Here is a 22,324-nt window from a genome sequence, read left to right as displayed (position 1 = left end):
CTGACTAATTAGAACTACTGCATTGTGTGCTATCAGCAATTCATATTTATCATATTTTTCTAATGCCCCATATCAATAATTATCTGTAGGTTTCTTCGCGATGAACCCAGGTTAGTTTTCTGGTTGTGCCTGTTATTAGCATACAACTATTATGTGGTGTGCTCTAAACCGGGAAACTACCGCCATGAGGATGCCGTATGGCACGAGGAGGATATTCAGGCCAGAATAACAGATTGATGAACCATTTTCTTATTGCTTGATTGATTATAGTCTTTTCTTTTGCAAAAATATTGATTATAGTCTTATAGATACATATGATCTCTAAGTAATAACCCAAAGGATGCAGAACTGATGTTTATCTCTAATATGACCTCTTTCATATCTAACATTTCTTCTTCTATTTAATTATTATTATATATTTTAATTTGGATATTCCACAATGACTGCATGGATGAAGTGTAGTCTTTTGGTTTTTGAACAGAGCTAGGGTCCCGTCGGACCCATCTATTAGATAAGCATGGAAGTACATATTACCTCTTAATTGACAAATAGCAAACCTTGGTGCAAATCAAGGCCTTGGTTGGTGCTGCGAACTTTTCTCTACTCTTTTCCCTTGTTGAAATCATGGGAAGCCTGGCACCATGGAGCCGAAAGGACGAGTATTTAGCTAGTTCGAGTTATTTTTTGAGTCGTTGTCATATTTGAAGGCTTCCTAATGTTTATTATGTGCCGGATTTTCATCAGATATGCCAGGAGTTAGTTTTTACTAGCAATTTATCATCTTAGTACTGGGATGGTCACTACTTGCTTTTTTTTGCGTCAGAACATGAAAAATATATAAATGAAACCACAAAATCCCATGGTTACCCCTTGCCAGATCCAGTACAAAGTGAGTTGTTGCTGTCAATTCTGCTGAATACATCCTCACATTTCATATTTTGACAAGTAAATTCATGCACTTTATGCATGTTTTGAACAGAGTCAAAGCACATGTATATGGTCAATACTTTTGAAGAGAACTTTGACAAAGATACATGGACTAAAGTCGGAAAAGGCGTTATCTCAAAAATGTCTAGAATTGTTGTCCCACTTGCTTCTTTCAATGGTGACTGTACTGTTATACATTAGTTACATTCCCGTAATTTTGTTTAAATCAATAATTAATAATTGAAATTGTGCTTGGTGTAGGAAATGCAAGGTTTTTTGCTTGCAAAGGTGTATTTATAGGCAACAGTAAACGCTATCAAACAATTCTGACTTCAGCAAGTTTGGTTCGAATTTCTGGAAATAATCCAATGGTTCATAATAACTTGCGGGTTGTTACTGCTGTTCACTAGTTTTTATTTGTTCATTCTAAGATACCGCTTAACTGTAACAATCTTATAATGCAGATTGAAGTACGCCTTCGAAACAAACGTCAAGCTATAGGGAAATTGACATATTGTAATTTTTGATTACAATATTGCTCTTGTTAACATCAAGGAGACCATCCCTCCGCCTACGATAGAACTCCAGCAGCCTCCTGTTACCACTGGTACTCATGTAAGGGCTGTAGGGTGTCTCTTTGACAATTGCAGATTAACGGCCACAAATGGGAAGGTGACTGAAAAATGCGGCACATCGGATTGCGACGAACTTCGCATATCCACTTGTAACATCACTAAGGTATTGCATTGTCAGACTTGCAATTTCAGATATCCACCTGTAAAATCACTAATATGAGTAACTTCAGCTTATCGAACTACATCTCAAGTCATTAGAGATATCTTTTCCTGTGTAACCCTTGCCTGGTGTCGTTTTTTTTTTGGTAGGCTGGGATTGGGGGCCCTCTTATTGACACTAATGGGAAGTTTGTTGTAATGAACTTTTATGGCAACGAAGAAACTCCCTTCTTACCAGCGAGTACACTTTTGAAGATCTTGGGGGGCTTTCTTGGAAACTGGTGCACCTTCTATACTTGCATATCTTTTGTAGACTTTGCGTGCAACTTCTTTTGATGGCGTATCTTTTCCTGTACCGCTCTTCCCACTTTTCTCGTGCTTAGTTTGCATACTAAGCCGTTTGTAATTTCAGACCTTGCCAGGCTCTCATATCTCATAGGCTAAGCTAATTCAGTTATTTTTATGTTAAGACATCTTTCAATGTACTTGCAGGCCTGTAGATGCTGTGGTTATTGGTGACACTGAAAAAAGAAGGATGCGTTTAGCCCTAACACTACCTGCGTTATTTCACTCTGGTTTTTGCAAATCGTTCGTTGTGCTACATAAATTTATCCAGAGAACTCTTTTAAACAATTATACTCAATGACACAGATGGGAAGTGCCCAAGCCATCATGGATGTATCCGCCTGTGGAGCCGCTTATTATCTGGGACATTATGCCGGTAGACGACTGAGTGAATTTGGCGCAACTATGGTTTATCGAACTGCTTGGTACCGATGCTATGATGTGTTGCTTCACTTTGTAGTGCTTTTTTGTACGGTGCACTTAACGAGTTTTAATTGGCATGGTAAAAGATGTTTATTTGTACTCCCCAGTTTAACTCATTCAAGGACAATCCTAATTAATGGGTCCCAAGAAAAGTTGGTAAATGGTATGGTGGAGGTGAGATTATGGTGAAAACTTGGTGGAACCCGCATATAAAGGTTTCAAAGATTATTAAAGTTACAGTATGATAGGTGGGGTAGTATATTCCAGAAATGTTGTTTGGTGTCCGAGCATCAGGCTGCTCTTTACATATATAGGGCCATCTGCATAAGTTGGAGCAGTCAATGCATTTTGAGGATGTACTTTTTTTTTGTGTATTTGTGCATTTGTTATTTTAGAAAGCACAACTCTTAACATGAAGGCTAGCTTTTTGCAGGGACGGTACAGTCGCCTTACAGCTAGTATGTATGCCGTGAATCTTGGCATGTTTTCTCTTGCTTACCATCTCTTGAGCTCCTCCTTTGCAGTGGCGGAGACATGCCTCTAGGGCAGCTATTGTTATAGCCCTAGGCATAGTACCAACATCCTTTGCAATTCCTTCTTACAAAATACTCCCTCCGTCCCGAATTACTCGCCTTAGATTTGAGACTCGTTAGTAATTTGGGATGGAGGTAATACTAAATACTACGATAGTTCATCGCTCAAAACCTAACTCAGCCCTTGCGTTACCCACTGCTAGCTCCGCCACTGCTCGTTTGCATAACAAGCATCTGGTTTGATGTTAGCTCTTGCTTCACATTTGTGTCCTCAGAGTACTTCCAAGTTCAAATACTTCCGTGTCAGATGCGCTGTAGGATGTCCTTTAACAGATTATTTTTGCTCGTGAAGCTCTACCACTGTACCCCTCCCTCCTCTTTCTTTTGGAGACAAAGATGAGAGATTCTCGTGGTAGGAACTTTATGTGGTTTCTTGGTTATGGTCCATCTTATGCTGTGAGCAGTGATGGTGTAAGCAGTGCCCTTGTTGGGTTGCGTCAATGATTGTTTCCGTGAAAGCTTTCAAAAACTCTACATTGATGTCCATGCCAAAGCTGTTGATGGTGATCCTTGGCGTGCAAGCCAAGAAGAGACATAATGCAGTTTAGGACTTTCTTCGAATCATGAAGGATCAACGGAAGAGCATGTGGATTTGTTGTGGGGATTTACCGAAAAAGGCTTTCGCCCCGCTTTATAGATAAAGCCAAACATCCAACAAGGTTCGCCAACACACACACACACACAGAGGTCTAGCACAACAAGTAGTCAAATAGGGTTAATGCTGAGGGCACAGCTCAACAAGCCCTGAAAAAGGAAAAAAGGCACGCACACGTAGGGTGCGGCAAAGCATCTAGTCGGGCTCCGGGGGTGGCGGGGGGAGCGGGGGCGCCAAGCTGAAGGCCATCGAGCGAAGGTCGGCGATGAGGTTGTTGATGACGTCCCGATCCTGGAGGCGGCTAAGTGGCCGCCAGAGCTGCAAGTATCCACACATTTTAAAGATGGCGTCAGTAGCACGTCGAAGAGGGACCTTCTGAATGACAAGCTTATTGCGAACGGTCCAGAGCGTCCAGGCAAGGACCCCCACGCATAGCCATCTGATATGGCGGTAGCGAGGGGGGGAGGCGTGGATTTCCGCAAGCAGGTCAGGGAAGTTGGTGTTACACCACTGGCCCCCAACCGTCTCGCGGAAGCAGGACCAAAGGAACTGAGCCGTAGAGCACGAGAAGAAGATGTGGTTAGCATCCTCCACCGTGTCGCACAAGGGGCACATCCCGTTCCCAGGTCCATTATGCTTACGGACCTCCACGCCAGATGGGAGGCGGCCGCGAATCCATTGCCACAGAAAGATCCTGATCTTCAGGGGCAAGCGGATATCCCAAATCAAACTAAAGGGCTCGGGGGCCGTCGAGGGGGCGATGGCCGCGTAGAGGGATTTGGTGGAGAAGCAGCCGGAGGGCTCAAGCCGCCAAGATGTGACATCCGGGGAGCCAATGCCGTCCATAGGGAGGAGCAATGTCCTGCATTAGGGCGTCCCAAGCAGCTACTTCGGGGGGGGGGGGGGCGAAGGGGCGGCGGAAGGCGAGACGCCCTAAGTCAATAAGGGCCGTCTCGACAGAAACACGAGGGTCAACTGCAATTGCGAAGAGCGCAGGAAATCGTGCGGCCAAGGGGGAGTCGCCAATCCATCGATCAAACCAGAACAGGGTCGATGACCCGGTACCAACCGCTATGGATGTGCCAATACGAAGCACAGGAAGCAGCTGGACGACGGCCTGCCAAAACTGGGAGCCGCCCGAGCGCTGACAGAATGCAAGGGGCTGTCCTCGAAGATACTTGTTCTGGATGATGGTGAGCCAGAGACCTCCATCGCTATTAGCAATGCGCCAGAGCCAACGAGTCAAGAGGGCTATGTTCATGCGGCGGGAGGACAGGATCCCAAGACCTCCCTAGTCCTTGGGTTTGCAGATATTGGGCCAACTAACCATATGGTACTTCTGCTTATCCCTCTCCCCAGCCCAGAAGAATCTGGATTGGTACTTGGCGATCTCCTGATGGAGGGTCTCATGAAGGCTATAGAAGGTCATGAGGAACCACAGAAGGCTAGCAAGCGAAGAGTTGATAAGGATCACACGAGCAGCCTTCGACAACCAACGCCCTTTCCAGGGTTCAACGCGATGTTGCATACAGGTCACCGTGGGGTGAAGGTCCGCCACGGTGAGGCGCGAGTCACTAATGGGGATCCCCAAGTATGTCGTGGGAAAAGAACCCAACTGACAATTAAGTCGGTCCGCTATGGACTGTGCTTCCTCTAGGGGGAACCCGAGAACCATCACTTCGCTTTTATCGAAGTTGATGGTTAGGCCCGACATCTGTTGGAAGCACAGGAGGAGGAACTTCAGGTTAGCAATGTCTTGGACGGTGCCCTCCACCATAATTATGGTATCGTCCGCGTATTGAAGGAGGGAGACCCATCCCCCTCCGACTAGGTGGGGGACGACGCCGCGAATATGGCCAGCATCCTTGGCCTTATCAAGGATGGATGCAAGGGCATCAACCACCATGTTGAACAAAAACGGCGAGAAAGGGTCGCCCTGACGAACCCCACAGAGGGTGGGGAAGTAGGGCCCGATGTCCCCATTGATGTTCACAGCGGTCCGTCCACAGGAGACAAGTTGCATGACCCTAGTCACCCACCGGTCGTCGAAGCCCTTGCGAAGCAACATTTCCCGCAAGAAGGGCCAGTGGACCGTGTCGTAGGCCTTGTGGAAGTCTAGCTTCAAAAACACCGCCCGATGGTGTTTCAGCCGGACCTCATGGAGGACTTCGTGGAAAACCAGAACCCCATCCAGAATAAATCGGCCTTGTATGAAGGCGGATTGGTTCGGGTGGGTAATCGCGTCCGCGAGCAGGGTCACCCTATTGGCGTACCCTTTGGCCAGGATCCGGAATATCACATTAATCACTGTGATTGGCCGAAATTGGCGGATGTCGGAGGCGCCCGGGACCTTGGGGATGAGGGTCACGATGCCATAGTTAAGACGCCCAAGATCCATAGTGCCCGAGAAGAATTCCTCGAACAGGGCCATGACCTCCGGCTTGATGGTCGGCCAAAATGTCTTAAAGAACGTTATTGGCAGACCATCCGGTCCCGGGGCCGAGGAGGGGTTCATCCCTTTAATAGCCGCGAGAACCTCGTCCCCGGTGAAGGGGGCCACTAAAGCAGCATTGGCCACATCAGAGACCAATTGAGCACCCAACCAAATGTCGGGGGCGAGACTAGCCCCACCCCGAGGGGTGGGGGTAAATAGGGCTTTATAAAAGCCATCTACATGGGTACGAATGGCCGAGGGGCGAACGAGAGGCGTATCTCCATCCTAAAGGCAGTGGATGGAGTTTCGGCGCCGGCGGCCGTTCGCCACCGCCTGGAAATAGGCGGTGTTGGCATCGCCCCGAAGTACCCACCGCTGGGTACCACGCAGACGCCAGTAGGCCTCTTCATCAGTGTAGATGGTTGAGAGCTGGTCTTCAAGGTCATATCGCAACATCCACTCATCCGGGGAGATTCCGGACGTGTCAGCACGGGCATCCAGAGCTTGAATAGCCAGCAGGAGGGCCTTTTTTCGCTCTCGAAGATCCCGGCCAAGGTTGGCACCCCACCCTTTCATGAATTGGCGGGCAAGCTTGGCACAGAAGTGCCACGAGTCAACTGCAGATATGGCGCGATGAGGGAAAGAGCGGGCAGAGATCCAGCGAGCGGCAACCGCCTCCCTGAAGCCGGCCTGGTTGAGCCAGAAGACCTCGAACCGAAAACGCGGCGGGGTGGGGGGGCGCTCGTCGGCAGTGGAGAGGAGGAGGGGGACATGGTCAGACCCGATCCGGGTAATCGCACGAAGCGAGGCTAGGGGGCAACATAATTCCCATTCCGGAGAAACTAGGACGTGATCCAAGACGGATCGCGTCGGGTCAGCCCGACGGTTTGTCCAAGTGAACCTGTCACCCATCCGGTCCAGCTCACGGAGACCCAGCTCCGCGATCCAGTCATTGAATAACTGCATCCGGGGGAGGTTAATCCAGTCATTATTCTTCTCATCTGGGGATCGGATGAGGTTAAAGTCTCCGCCCACAACAATTGGGAGGAGGGAGTTGGAGATCTTCAGATGAAGCTCCTCCAGGAAGGCCGGGGGTCCGCCGGACCATAGACAATCACGACCTGCCATTTGAAGTTGAGAGCCCGCTCGAAGATCTCCATACTCACGAAGAATTCCCCTCGGTCCATGCCACCAACCTCAAAGGTGGCATCCTTCACCCCTAACAGGATGCCGCCAGAGTAGCCAGTGGTCCCACTAGAAGGGAGCCAATGCCAAGCGAAGAGGTGAGAACTAAGACACTCGAGCTTTTGGAGGGAGAATCCAATGCGCATGGTTTCCTGGATGGCAATGATGTCGATGTGTTCGTCTCACATGTATTCGATGAGTTGGCGGCGGCGGCCATTATGGCCGAAGCCGCGGATGTTCCAGAAAAGGGCCCGCATCTAAACCCCCATAGGGGGGGCTGCTTGACCCGAGGGCACGGGAGGCGCTTTGCGCGCGGAGAGCGGCAGTGCGAGAGCGGGTGCGGCCACGGATCACTCCATCGGCCACCGGAGGGCCCAGGCCCGCATGGGTCGCGGTCGAATCCACGGTAGGCCGGAGCAAGCGCGCCCGAGTCTCAGCCAGCTTGCCATCTAAGATCTCACGAGCCCTAATGGTCGCGATCTGTTTTAAGGGGGGATTTCAACGAAGTCCTCTCTCAAGATGAACACTATGATCCTAGAGACCGGTCTGAAACCCAGACTATTGCTTTCTACGAGTGCATGACGCACTGTGAGCTTGTGGACTTGGCTTATCCGGACCAAAATTTACTTGATGCAGTCGCCAGATCCTGAATCGCACAACCAAGTTTTCCTTGACAGGCCGCTGGCTAATGGCGATTTCACTCGGTTATTTTATGATTTTAATGTGGAGAATGTCATAACCACGTCTTCAAATCACTATGCTCTCCTAATCAATCTCTCCAAACAAGTGTAGCTTCAGGTGTAGCTTTTCATCTTCCTGGAACATTGAGAAGATGACAAGTTAGTTTGACAAGTTTTGAATAAGTACTATCAAGCGAAAGACTTGAAAAATCTCTCATGAGTATCTAGTCTGCTTTTCCTGTTCCAACCATTAATTTCCAAATGCATCGCTCCCATCTTGTCCCTAATTGTAATCTCTGAAAAGGTAGCAGCACAAACAAAAGGCCTTATGCACTTTGTCACTATACTCAAGCCAACGATCGTTTTCATCAAACTAATCTTGATTAAATCTTCATTGAGTATCTCCAATCTTCCTCTACGGGTAACCAAAATTAGCCTGTGGCCTCTAAGGTCCCCTAGTTAAATATATGCGCCTGATATCATCTTGCTTCTTTAGATTTCTTGTCTATTCTGAATTTCCCTTTTGATCAGCAGGATCATAGGGCAACTCGTCTAAGGCAACCGTTGGACCAGCTCCACCCAAGAGCCGATATTCAAAGTTATTCATAATCTATGTAATGGTATAGACAAATCGGTATCCACTCCAGTACTTAGTGTTGATTCTAGGTTTCCAATTGCACTCCATGCAACAGGTAAATGTTATTTTTTTGAAATAGCATCAGGTAAATGTCGATATTGAATGTTGCAACGATAAGTGAGTGGCACTTGAGATGGTGAGCAACAAGGTCACATCAGACCAATATGAATAGGCTCAATAAAGTTGACAGATCCGGCCTATGTCACCGAAGACAGATTCAACATGAATAGGTTCACACATGTAGGATCGGCCTAAATATTATGACCAGGTAGTTTTATACAACATATATTTCATACCTTGTGCCTTGATTACAAGAGGCATAAGAAAAGGAGTCGTCTGAGACTCGAGAGCACAGCGATCATGAAATGAATGGTCAGATCGAGCGACATAGCACATTGCAGAAATATTTACCATGCAAATCACCCACTAAAGGCCCATCACCGGCGCTAAAGTGCCACCACGTGGCGTGAGCTCGCGCCCTAGTATGGGGGACCTTTAGTACCGGTTGATGTTACCAACCAGTACTAAAGGTTTTTTTTGAAAATTTTGGAATTTTTTTTGATTATTTTTTTTGATTTTTAATTTTTCTGAATTATTTGGTGATTTAGTCTCTAATCACCTCTCTTAACTGCTCAAGTGTGGATCACTCATTCCAAATCATCTAACTTCCCGACCGGTCACCCATCCCTCTCACTACTCCAGCCCGAGCACGCTTAACTTTCGGGTTTATTCTCCTTCGTTTCCAAGTCTGCACTTGTTGTTTTCCTGACAATAGTAAGATGTCAATCCTATTAACCCTCAGGAGTTTAGCTTGAGCATGAAGTCACACATTTCACTGTTTGAGTTTGAAACTATTATTCTAAAAAACAGTAATTATTTAGTAACACTAATATTTTTTGAATAAGTTTGACCACAGTTTGACCAGATTTGACCAAAATTGAAATAATTATTTAGTAACACTAATATTCTTGAATAATTATGTAGTAACATTAGTACTTCTTGAATAAGTAGTTTGACCAGATTTAACAATTTTTTTTAAAAAAAAACTTAAATTTGACCATATCTTTTTTTTCTTTTGAAATTTGAGGATTCTAAAAAATTGCAAACAGGCCGTAGGCGGTCTCCATCGGATGCGGATTTTCGTGCTGAATTTTTTGATATATTATACGTTTTTTCCGACATCGTATGCAAAAGTTATAGCCGTTTTACATTTTCCCTACACTTTTTGTAAAACATGTCCAAATTTAAGTTTTCAAATTTTCCTAACGTGTAGATGTAGTAATATAACTACCTCTCGAAGAATTTTATTTTTTGAAGTTTTTATCATTTTTTTTGATTTTTTTCAAAACTGAAATGGCAATACACGGGGGGAGGGGGGGTAGAGTTTGAAAATGTAAGACTCTGTAGTGCCGGTTGGTGACACAAACCGGTACTATAGGTTAGACCTTTAGTACCGGTTTGTGTCACAAATCGTCACTAAAGGTGCTCGTGGGGCCCTGGCCTGACGCCAGCCTGCCACCACCCCTTTAGTACCGGTTCGTGGCACGAATCGGTACTAAAGGTTCATTACGAACCGGCACTAATGCATAGCCATTCGAACCGGCACTATTGATCACATTAGTGCCGGTTTTTTTACAAACCGGCACTAATGTGCTTCATATTTGACCCTTTTTCTACTAGTGTTGAAAAGGCTCGATTATCGTCAGCTCCTGTTCTTCTTGTTCCGCAACTCGCAGAAAATGTTTCCCTTCCCGCCTAGTCGTCGCATCAGCTTCCACACGACAGCTGTTAGCAAGAGTCTTCACAGCTTCTTGCTTGCCAGTTTTAGCAGCATTACGTTTCTTTCTGTGAAAGATTAAAAAAAAGGGCCAATGTTTTAGCGTAAAGATAACCTGATCAGGTGTGCTTATTACACTAGATGATAAGATATTAAGATGTCAGATGAATATTGGCAATGAACCACTTATTCCCAATTTGCAGATACGAATACACCTTTACATATAGGTAAGTAACCAACAGTGGAAGACCGGCCGACTGAGTTTTCTTTGCTCTCTGGCAAAAACATAACCGCCAAATCAGTTACTACTATTTGTGTTTTCACCTTTAAATTTCTGCTTCATTTTACTTTGGTGAGGCCTAAAACTACAATCACCTCCCGTTTCTCTACCATATTGGTAAATACCAGACAGGTCTACACTAATCTACTCGTTCCAAAGAGCAGGTTCGCTTACTGATTTACTGCATATTACCATTTGCAACACTATTATTTCAGATATACTAGACGGAAATATATGTAGCGAGTAGGCCTGTGGTGTTATAATTTACCTGCGTGAGGACCTTTTGCTTTTGCTTGTGGCCACCAAATGGTTGGAGACCTCTGTTGTTCTGCTTGTGCGCGCCAGATGGTTGGAGAGGTCACTTTGCAAGTACATGAATCTAAAACCCATGGTTCTTTTACTGGTGAGAACAGCCACTCCTTTCAGAGTCTTGTTCCTCATGTCAAGAGCAAGCATCCACAAGTCGTCGTCCATGTGGTCAACCTTGGCCATGATGTAAACAACATCATCATCATGCAAGCTGAGAGCAGGATGCCCTGTGTGAAGTCTGCTCAAGGTAGTTGGACTCTCCATTGTGGCCTTGACATGATGACGAGGAAGCAAACGGGAGTGACTCTCGTCCACGATGATGTCCGAGGCTTTGAGCTTGAGGTCGATGTGCCACTTCTTCTTGGGCTCCAGCCATGTCAGTATGGCGGCACCCCAGTCCTCGGAGATGTAGGTGGCGCGATTCCGTGAGCCGGGCACCGGATGAGCCCACACCTCCGAGTACTTGATGCAGCCGTCGCTGCCGACGGAGACGTCCCGGTCACACGCTAAAGGGCCTGGGATCATCTTGTTGGGCGCCGAAAGGACCGGCAAAGGGATGAAGCGGAGGACGTCGTCATCGTCGCCGCCGGTAAGGAGCAGATCACAGATAAGGATGCCATGCCAGAGGCCGACCCAGCCGATTGAACCGCGGTCGCCACCGAGGGCGATCACCTTGGTTGGAGTACGGAAGTAGCAGTCCTCTGGCGACTCAGCGCGCATCGGCCTGGTGCTCCATGTGCCTGACCCGGAGTCGAACAGGTCGAGGGCGTACTGCCCACGGGAGTAAATCGAACGGAGATTGGCGACCAAGAACCTGCAGTCGTCGGGGCAGCGGCAGCGCAGGAGGGCAAGTGACCAGTCGGCGAACAAGCGGGTGGGGTGGGCGGGGAGCACCTCAAGCTTGTTGAAGCCGTCACGGACACGGTAGACGATGTAGTTGATGTGCTTCCGATTACTGTGCGAAGGGCCGACCATGACGCGGAAGAGGGCGAGGTCGCCGTCGGTGCGGACAAGGCGTGGCAGAAGGTCGAGCGACGTGGCGGGTCCGTCCTGGAGGAGGCCGGGGAGGTGGACGGTGAAGTAGGAGATGAGCGGCGGATGAGCGGGCCAGAAGGTGAGGGATATGGCGTGGCCGTTGCTGGTGAAGCCCTCGGCGGTGTAGTCGTTGGTGCGGTCGTCGGCGTAGACCAGGGTGTCGAGGAGGACCGACTTTGGGGGAGGATCGCCGCGGTCGTGGGGAGCGTGCGGAGGGAGCCAGGACATGGGGCGGGGATGTGTATTCTCCTCTTGGTCGCCATCGACTGCAGGAAGATCAGCCATGGAGGATCCCTCGGTCGGAGCCGTGGCGGCGGAGTTTTTGCTTTCCCTTTATATTTCTCCAAATCAATGGCGTGCGATCGTCGGTGACCTCTTCCTCTTGTCCTTGTTGGACTGGGCTTCTACCGCCTTCTGGACGGGCTCCAAGCCGACCACGGCGAACAAATTCTTACGGCCTTACCGTAAAAAAAAAGTGAACAAGCCCAAGCCCAGCGCTAAATTAAGAATGGCCCTACGCGTTATCCGACTGCGTCCCCACTGCAGATCAACTCCCATTATACGTCCCACTTCGTTCCCCTTGTCCGCACACTGATGATGTTTTTGAAACATTGGAGCCGTTCCAAACCTCCGACTTGCATCAATGGCTTATTTGCAACATCGAAAATTTTCTTGTAGTTGCAATCCCGGCCGAGCTCTGCATCACCGGCGTTATCCGCACTGGCCACAAGTTCATGTCGCGACCGCATGGCCAGGACGGTCAGAAGCCGACAAACCATGGGTGATTGATGACGCCGGGTGAGAGAAGGGGGAGGGCGGCGGCGTGAGAAGTAGATGATTTATGTGGAGGGAGTGGATAAGACCGAGGGGATTTTAAGGGCGCTGCTCTCCCTACTTTCGGCCGGGCCAAATTTGTGGCGTGGGCTCAGGAAGCCACGCCACTGGTACCGTTTGCGAGTGACGTTGACCATCACGGCGAATGCTGGTGGTAATATTGTTCTATATTGTGAGACGGAGACATAATTTTTAAAATATGTTAATGAAGTCTAAACATTTCCATTTTTTAAAATATGTTGAACTATTAGACTGCTACACACAAGTTCTCACATACCTTGCTTACGAATTGAAGCATGTCGTCCCAGGACCGTATTTTCCAACTTAAATTTGGTGTGTTTTGAGGCAAACTCATAGGTTTATATCATTTGGATTTAATGTTGGGGAACGTAGCAGAATTTTAAAATTTTCTACGCATCACCAAGATCAATCTATGGAGTCATCTAGCAACGAGGGAGAGATGAGTGCATCTACATACCCTTGTAGATCGCGCGCGGCAGCGTTCAAGAGAACGGGGTTGATGAAGTCGTACTCGTCGTGATCCAAATCACCGATGACCTAGCGCCGAACGGACGGCACCTCCGTGTTCAACACACGTACGGTTGGGAAGACGTCTCCTCCAACTTGATCCAACAAGGGGGAAGGAGAGGTTGATGAAGATCCAGCAGCACGACGGCATGGTGGTGGAAGCAACGGTGATCTCGGCAGGGCTTCGCCAAGCTCAGGGAGAGGGAGGAGTGTCACGGGAGGGATAGGGAGGCGCCAGGGGCTAGGGTGCGGCTGTCCTTCCTCCCCCCCACTATATATAGGACCCCTAGGGGGGCGCCGGCCCTAGGAGATTGAATCTCCAAGGGGGGCGGCGGCCAAGGGGGGTGGAGTGCCCCCCAAGCCAAGTGGGGCGCCCCCACCTCTAGGGTTTCCAACCCTAGGCGCAAGGGAGGCCCATGGAGGGGGGGCGCACCAGCCCACTAGGGGCTGGTTCCCCTCCCACTTCAACCCATGGGGCCCTCCGGGATAGGTGGCCCCACCCGGTGGACCCCCGGGACCCTTCCGGTGGTCCCGGTACAATACCGATTACCCCTGAAACCTTCCCGATGGCCGAAACTTGACTTCCTATATATAAATCTTCACCTCCGGACCATTCCGAAACTCCTCGTGACGTCCGGGATCTCATTCGGGACTCCGAACAACTTTCGGGTTACTGTATGCTAATATCTCAACAACCCTAGCGTCACCAAACCTTAAGTGTGTAGACCCTATGGGTTTGGGAGACACGCAGACATGACCGAGACGACTCTCCGGTCAATAACCAACAGCTGGATCTGGATACCCATGTTGGCTCCCACATGCTCCTCGATGATCTCATCGGATGAACCACGATGTCGAGGATTCAATCAATCCCGTATACAATCACTACAAGAGATCGGACCTACTGTGACAAGCTCAAAAATGTCACGTAATAGCTAAAAACGTCACAAAATACTCACGTGTGACATTTTTCAGGCGTCACGAGCATCGTCACGAAATCCCTGTCACAGATTACTCCTAGTGACGTGGCGCGCAAAAAACGACACCGGATATGGGACCTTCGATGACGAAAGTGTCATCACTAGATTTTTGGTAGGCCAATGCGCACTGGATTTCCAAATGGGCCAAGCCCAATAATTCAGTTGATTTTTTCTATTTCTAGTTTTTTGGTGGATCATAGCCTATTTATAACTCAATTATGGTTGATCCAGCCCGCCCTTTTTTATGGAGTAGTTGCCATTTTCCGCTAGCCTTTTCGAGGATTATTTTCTTTATAGTTTTTGCCTGTAATAATACCTCAACATTGTGTGATTCAAAACATATTGTGGGCTTGTGGTCTTTTTAAGCCCATCTTTCCATTGACCAATTTCACATCACATTACAAGCTAACTAGTCTCTAAACAATGTGCATATCACGCATCACAGTTACATGCCCCATGCAAAGTAACCCAAGCTACATAACCATCGGATACGTCTTTTTGAACTTGGTGTGACTCGTAGCTCCCGCCTTCATCAAAACTTGGAATTTAGTTGGATGCCTCTTCTCGTGACTTCTTGAAGACAACTAGAGTTGTTCTGATCCTCCATTGTCCATATCAACTTCTTGAAAGATGACTTACGAATCAGCCTATTAGAAACAAAGACATAAATATAACATTATGAATGAGTTACAGAAACAATCTACAATTGCGACAAAGAACAACATCCAAGTAACTCGGAGCTCTAGGTTGGAACCTTAACAAAAAAATACATGTTAGTAATTGTCTAATAATTGATATGATCAAAACTAAACATGTCGTATTCGTGAGCAACAAAGGTCATCTGAAATATTAGATTGGAATAAACACATATCAATACATTAGAAAAGAGAACTATTGGTAAGCGGACATGCTTAAATAATAGCTCAACACAAAGTTTGAAATCCTGAGAGGAACAAATTAGCATTTGTAGTAGGTACTCTTTCACAAATTAAAATGGTGCAAAAACAGAATATTCGACAAAGCCTCAAAGGAAGAAACCTCGAAGCAGCCTGAACGGTGCAGGAAGCATGAAAAACTTTTGCATAGCTTAGTTGTTGTCCTGCACAAATAGTGTGATCAATAAGAAATTTCCATCTGAAAATAAATTACATACAATTATGCTATGGTCACAGGCCTAAAAAGCTCGTTTAGGCTTTGATCTTTAGTTGTAAAATTGTCATATATCTGCTTACTTGGACAGTAATCTGCATTAACATATGGTCACTATCACTTCAGATTGCCTAAACCAGTTCAATGAATTAGTTCTCCATTAGTAATTTGCCAAAATCATGTTGAATCGCTCATAAAACTACCATTGTAGTTCTACAACAGCAATTCACTTGCAAATCTCTTCACATTCCCTGAAACAGAATTGCCACGAGATCAGAACTACAAAATAATACTATAACAATACTGGGGGAGCATCAGCATAATGAAAATATTTTACTGCAGCTAATTATTTAATTACTAACCCATTTCACATGTACTATCTAGGTTCTCATAATAATTTCTCTAAAAGATAAATCAGAACATGGAAAATTCAGTTTACAATTTTCAACTTAGTGACGATATAAACTAGCTTCCATATTCTAGCTCAACACTACTGACAGTGTGGCACAAAAGATGACTATCAAACCTAGCAAATATTACTATAGAAGCATCTCATGATTGACCAATAAGAACTCACAAACAGGGAGGAACAAAACAAAACTGATATCTCAACCAATCCCCGCATGTAAGCGGTTCATCTAAATTGAAAGCGGATAGCTGAGCGCCGTACACATGTTAACCCAGCCACCCAGGTTGTTGGTCGAGCTTGACGGACCTCCCGCAGAACTCCGGCTTGCCCCTGTGGTCTGTGCTCAATGTAAATCTGTCGGACAAAACCAAAGAAGAAGAAAAACAGAGGGTCAACGAGATGTATCTGATAAGTGTGGAAGGTGGGACAACTATGTGATGACTCATTAGTTAATCATACCCCAGTGGCGGTAGTCCCTACGAAGGTGATGTGTAGGCGAACCCGGTGGTCCACTCAAGGAAGCCATAGCCAGTAGCCCAGTACCCACATCACCATGACTCATCTGTCCTCTACCTCATTTGCTCCGATGGAACTGAGAAGTGTACGGAGTGGCACCATAGAGCGAGAGTTCAGTCCCAGCAATCACATGAGAGGGATCGGAGGATGCACGCACGCAGGCACTCACACTAATAACGCACGTCACACACGCAGGCTGGGCCGCGGCCGTGCGACCAGGCTGGTCCGGCCGCAGCGCACACTGGGTCCGCCGCTGCGCGCCATGGAGGGACCTGATGCAAGTAGCAGCTTCTGCAGCGGTGCGCCCTCGAGGAACCCGACGGGAGAGGGAAGAGAGAGAGCAGCTACTCCTGCCGCCGTCGTCGTGTTTGGTTGCCTCCGATCTACCACCGCCGCCACACAAGCGAAAGAAAAGGAGATCGAACAGATAGGGTTTCGCTCGGGGAGGGGAGAAGGTGGACGAGGGGAACAAAATTCGCTGTTATGTGCGGTTGAGCTGGCTTCGGCCCACGTATATAGAAAAATCTAAAGATAGGGCGTTTTGCTGGGCTTGCCAGGCTATGGGCTATGCTACGCCCGTCACACACGAACTTATGAATGGCCGCCAGCCGGAACCATGCTGCCTTGCCGCAACGTGACGCCTGCTAGAACCCGGAATAGATGAACAGATGGATCATACACCCCCAGGGAAGAAATAACTAACCAGCTTGCCCTAAAAAAATTTAACCAGCTAAGTGCTGTAGGCGTATATATACAGTCCAGAGCCATATTAAATATTTTTAGTACAATATTATTTTACCCGGGTTCAAACTCCCTATAGCAACTTTTCCCCATTAACTTGTATATCTATTTTTCAAATAGCATCAGCTCACGAACGCATGGATTCATGTTTTTTTTTGCCCGGCCAGTGTCTATTTATATTCGATGGAACAAAATAAGCTTTTCCCCGGCCATTACCTATCTAATATTAGATGGAATAAAATAATACGGTGCTCAGTAGATTGTGAAAAACTAGGGTGGGTCCTACTGCCAATACTAGTATGCAGATCCTACCGCTCAATAACCCGTGAACCAGTTATGGCGGGTCCCACCGATAGACATTACAAGACAAACAAATTATTATTTCATATTCATAATATTAATTCGATGACTAGTCGGTTCATCATGGAAATTACCTAGTTCAATCTCGTTACCGGCAAGTCTCTTTACTCGTTCTGTAATACATCATCCCGCAACTAACTCATTTAGTTGCAATGCTTGCAAGGCTTAAGTGATGTGCATTACCGAGAGGGCCCAGAGATACCTCTCCGACAATCGGAGTAACAAAACCTAATCTCGAAATACGCCAACCCAACGTGTACCTTTGGAGACACCTGTAGTACTCCTTTATAATCACCCAGTTACGTTGTGACGTTTGGTAGTACCCAAAGTGTTCCTCCGGTAAACGGGAGTTGCATAATCTCATAGTTATAGGAACATGTATAAGTCATGAAGAAAGCAATAGCAACATACTAAACGATCGGGTGCTAAGCTAATGGAATGGGTCATGTCAATCAGATCATTCTCTTAATGATGTGATCCCGTTAATCAAATAACAACTCATTGTTCATGGTTAGGAAACATAACCATCTTTGATTAACGAGCTAGTCAAGTAGAGGCATACTAGTGACACTTTGTTTGTCTATGTATTCACACATGTATTATGTTTCCGGTTAATACAATTCTAGCATGAATAATAAACATTTATCATGATTATAAGGAAATAAATAATAACTTTATTATTGCCTCTAGGGCATATTTCCTTCAGGGTTTTGCGGCACTAGTCACGGTTGTAGTGGCGGTAGTACCGTTCCAGGAGCGGTAGTACCGCCCTACCACCGCGGTAGTACCGCATTTGGGTCCGTTCCCTACTAAGTCTCCTCAGCGCGGCAGTACCGCTGGTTGGCGCGGCAGTACCGTCGCCTGGCGGTAGTACCGTCCCCTCTCAGCAGTAGTACCGCCCTGTGCGGGGCTGGTTGGTGGGGGGCAACGGGATTGTTGCCCCCACTATAAAAGGGAATCCCCTTCCTCCTTCTCACCTACCTCTTCCTCCCCCAAAGCTCCATTTATTGCTCAAGCTCCATTAAATACTCCAAGCTTCATTTCCGCCCGATCTATCTCTCTAGCCAATCAAATTTGTTGATTTGCTCGGGAGTGGTTGAGAAGGCCCCGATCTACACTTCCACCAAGGGATTTTCAGTTCCCCCACTCATCCCTAGCGGATCTTGTTACTCTTGGGTGTTTGAGCACCCTAGACGGTTGAGGTCACCTCGGAGCCATATTCCATTGTGGTGAAGCTTCGTGGTCTTGTTGGGAGCCTCCGATTAAGTTGTGGAGATTGCCCCAACCTTGTTTGTAAAGGTTCGGTCGCCGCCTTCAAGGGCACCAATAGTGGAATCACTGCATCTCGCATTGTGTGAGGGCGTGAGGAGAATACGGTGGCCCTAGTGGCTTCTTGGGGAGCATTGTGCCTCCACACCGCTCCAACGGAGACGTACTTCCCCTCAAAGGAAGGAACTTCGGTAACACATCCTCGTCTCCACCGGATCCACTCTTGGTTATCTCTTACCTTTACTTGTGCAAGCTCTTTATTGTTTCTACCCTTGCTTGCTTGTATGCTTGTTGTTATTGCATCATATAGGTTGCTCACCTAGTTGCACATCTAGACAACCTACTTTGATGCAAAGTTTAATTCGGTAAAGAAAAGCTAAAAATTGGTAGTTGCCTATTCACCCCCCCTAGTCAACCATATCGATCCTTTCAAAAGTGGGCAAAGGAATATCATTAGGATCGAAAGAAACACTTTTATTAGCAAATAATTTCATAAGTTCATCCATCTTTCCACTCAAAACATTAATCTCTTCAATCGCATGAACCTTTTTACTAGTGGATCTTTCGGTGTGCCATTGAGAATAATTAACCATAATATTATCTAGGAGTTTAGTAACTTCTCCTAAAGTGATTTCCGTAAAAGTGCCTCCCGCAGCCGAATATAAAAGATTTCTAGAAGCAAAATTCAATCCGGCATAAAAAATTTGTATAATCATCCACAAATTCAAACTATGTGTAGGAAAATTACGTATCATTAATTTCATCCTCTCCCAAGCTTGTGCAACATGCTCATGATCAAGTTGCTTAAAATTCATAATATCGTTCCTAAGGGAGATGATCTTAGCGGGAGGAAAATACTTAGAGATAAAAGCATCTTTACACTTATTCCATAAATCAATAATATTTTTAGGTAAATATGAGAACCAAGTTTTAGCACGATCTCTAGCGTAAATGGAAATAGCTTCTGTTTAACAATATCATTATCCACATTTTTCTTCTTTTGCATATCGCACAAATCAATGAAATTGTTTAGATGGGATGCGGCATCTTCACTAGGAGGGCCAGAAAATTGATCTTTCATAACAAGATTCAGCAAAGCGGCATTAGTTTCACAAGATTCATAATTAGTAGTAGGAGCAATCGAAGTGCTAATAAAATCATGGTTGTTGGTGTTGGAAAAGTCACACAATTTAGTATTATCATGAGCCATCGTGACAAGCAATCAATCCAACACACAAGCACACAAGAAGAAAGCGAGAAGAGACGAACGGAAGAGGGGCGAAGAAAAGGCAAAGGTTTTTAAAAATCATTTTAGAAGTGGGGGGAGAGGAAAACGAGAGGTGAATGGCGAATAATGTAATGCAAGGGAGAAGAGTTTAATATGTGTACATGGTATGGCTTGACTTGACGTAGATCTCCCCGGCAACTGCGCCAGAAATCCTTCTTGCTACCTCTTGAGCTTGTGTTGGTTTTCCCTTGAAGAGGAAAGGGTGATGCAGCAAAGTAGCGTAAGTATTTTCCTCGGTTTTGAGAACCAAGGTATCAATCCAGTAGGAGACGACGCACAAGTCACCGAATACCTGCACAAACAATCAAGAACTTGCAACCAACGCGATAAATGGGTTGTCAATCACTTCACGGTCACTCGCAAAAGTGAGATCTGGTAGAGATAGATAAATGGTAAAGTAAATATTTTTGGTATTTTTTGGTGTATAGATTGGAAAGTAAAGATTGCAAAATAGTAGATCGGAAACTAGCAAGATGTAAACGAGACTCAATAATATGGAAAAGAAACCCAGGGGCCATAGGTTCCACTAGTGGCTTCTCTCGAGATAGCATATATTACGGTGGGTAAAAAAATTACTGCCGAGCAATTGATAGAAAAGCGCACGATTATGATGACACTAAGGCAATGATCATGAACATAGGCATCATGTCCACGTCAAGTAGACCGACTCCTGTCTGCATCTACTACTATTACTCCACACATAGACCACTATCCAGCATGCATATAGAGTATTAAGTTCATAAAGAACGGAGTAACGCATTAAGCAAGATGACATGATGTAGAGGAATTAACTCAAGCAATATGATGAAAACCCCATCTTGTTATCCTCGATGGCAACAATACAATACGTGCCTTGCTGCCCCTAGGAAAGGACACTGCAAGATTGAACCCAAAGCTAAGCACTTCTCCCATTGCAAGAAAGATCAATCTAGTAGGCCAAACTAAACCGATAATTCGAAGAGACTTGCAAAGATATCAAATCATGCATATAGGAATTCAGAGAAGAACCAAATAATATTCATAGATAATCTGATCATAAATCCACAATTCATCGGATCTCGGCAAACACACCGCAAAAGAATATTACATCGAATAGATCTCCAAGAACATCGAGGAGAACATGGTATTGAGAATCAAAGAGAGAGAAGAAGCCAACTAGATAATAACTATGGACCCGAAGGTCTATGGTAAAATACTCACGCTTCATCGAAGAGGTAATGGTGTTGATGGAGAAGCCCTCCGTGATCGAATCCCCCTCTGGCAGATCGTCGGAAAAGGCTCCAAGATGGTATCTCATGGGTACAGAAGGTTGCGGTGGTGGAAAAGTGGTTTCGTGGCTCCCCCCGATGTTTTTAGGGTATAAGAGTATATATAGGCGAAGGAACTAGGTCAGGGGAGCCACGAGGGTGGGGGCGCGCCTACCCCCCACCCGCTGGGCGCGCCCTCCTGCCTCATGGCTTCCTCGTTGCGTCTCCGACTTCATATCCAAGTCTTCTGGTTTGCTTTCTGTCCAAGAAAGATCATCGTGAAGGTTTCATTCTGTTTGGACTCCCTTTGGTATTCCTTTCCTGCAAAACTCTAAAATAGGCACAAAAAAAGAAACTGGCACTAGGCCCATGGTTAATAGGTTAGTCCCAAAACTAATATAAAATAGCATATTAAAGCCCATTAAACAACCAAAACAGATAATATAATAGCATGGAACAATCAAAAATTATAGATACGTTGGAGACGTATTAGTGATTCCTCGGATTCCCCCTTGGTGTTTTGGACAAACGGTTACTTTAACTTTACCCCCAAAGCCATGTTAAAGACGGGTCAGCCCCGCGGGGTACCCGTGAGAGTCACTGTTATTTCAAGACTGGAAGAACAGGCGGTACCACCCTAGTAGAGGTGGACCTGAGTTCTCGACAGTCTCTTGTGAGTCGAGTTCACCATGAGGGTACCCGCGAGTTGATGTGTAGTCGGGTTGATCTGGAGGGTACCCGCGAGATTTCTACGTGGCACGGCTAGGCATTCCGGGCCTTGCCATAAGTCCATGAGACCGGGCGACAGGGTCACATGGTCGTGAGTCTCTGGTCATTACCGCGCGCTCCCAATACACTAACGGTTCGGATATGTGATCCGAGTAGGACTCTGGCCTTTTCACATTGACCACCACGCGAGAATAAGTATGGGCACTCTACATCGTATGTATCAGCCGAAAGCTCTTCGGATGTCAGTGATTGAGCGGCACACACGTGGGTGGTCAGCGTAAGCACCTGCTTTGTTATAGAGGTAGCCAGGACTGATCCCT

At 46.5% G+C, this 22,324-nt stretch overlaps 2 protein-coding genes across 2 annotated transcripts; both read right to left on the bottom strand.

Annotated features, from left to right (window-relative positions):
- Positions 1-6,336: 6,336 nt before the first annotated feature.
- Positions 6,337-7,179, bottom strand: LOC147972514 (uncharacterized). Its single transcript, XM_087524367.1, has one exon. The coding sequence runs from the start codon at positions 7,177-7,179 to the stop codon at positions 6,337-6,339; it is 843 nt and encodes a 280-aa protein (XP_087380493.1).
- Positions 7,180-10,034: 2,855 nt separating this feature from the next.
- Positions 10,035-12,703, bottom strand: LOC147972513 (uncharacterized). The gene is made up of 5 exons (XM_087524366.1): positions 12,583-12,703; positions 12,328-12,412; positions 10,891-12,285; positions 10,334-10,398; positions 10,035-10,282 (listed from the first exon to the last, which is right to left on the bottom strand). The coding sequence occupies exons 1-5, from the start codon at positions 12,701-12,703 to the stop codon at positions 10,230-10,232; spliced, it is 1,719 nt and encodes a 572-aa protein (XP_087380492.1). The 3' UTR covers positions 10,035-10,229.
- Positions 12,704-22,324: the final 9,621 nt, after the last annotated feature.

The sequence above is a fragment of the Triticum urartu genome, chromosome 5A (genome assembly GCF_056163025.1).
Source record: "Triticum urartu cultivar PI428250 chromosome 5A, HENAU_Tu73, whole genome shotgun sequence".
In the NCBI taxonomy this organism is placed as follows: Eukaryota; Viridiplantae; Streptophyta; class Magnoliopsida; order Poales; family Poaceae; genus Triticum; species Triticum urartu.
The sequence above is the reverse complement of the archived record's forward strand: the minus strand, read 5'-3'. Positions and strand labels throughout refer to the sequence as shown.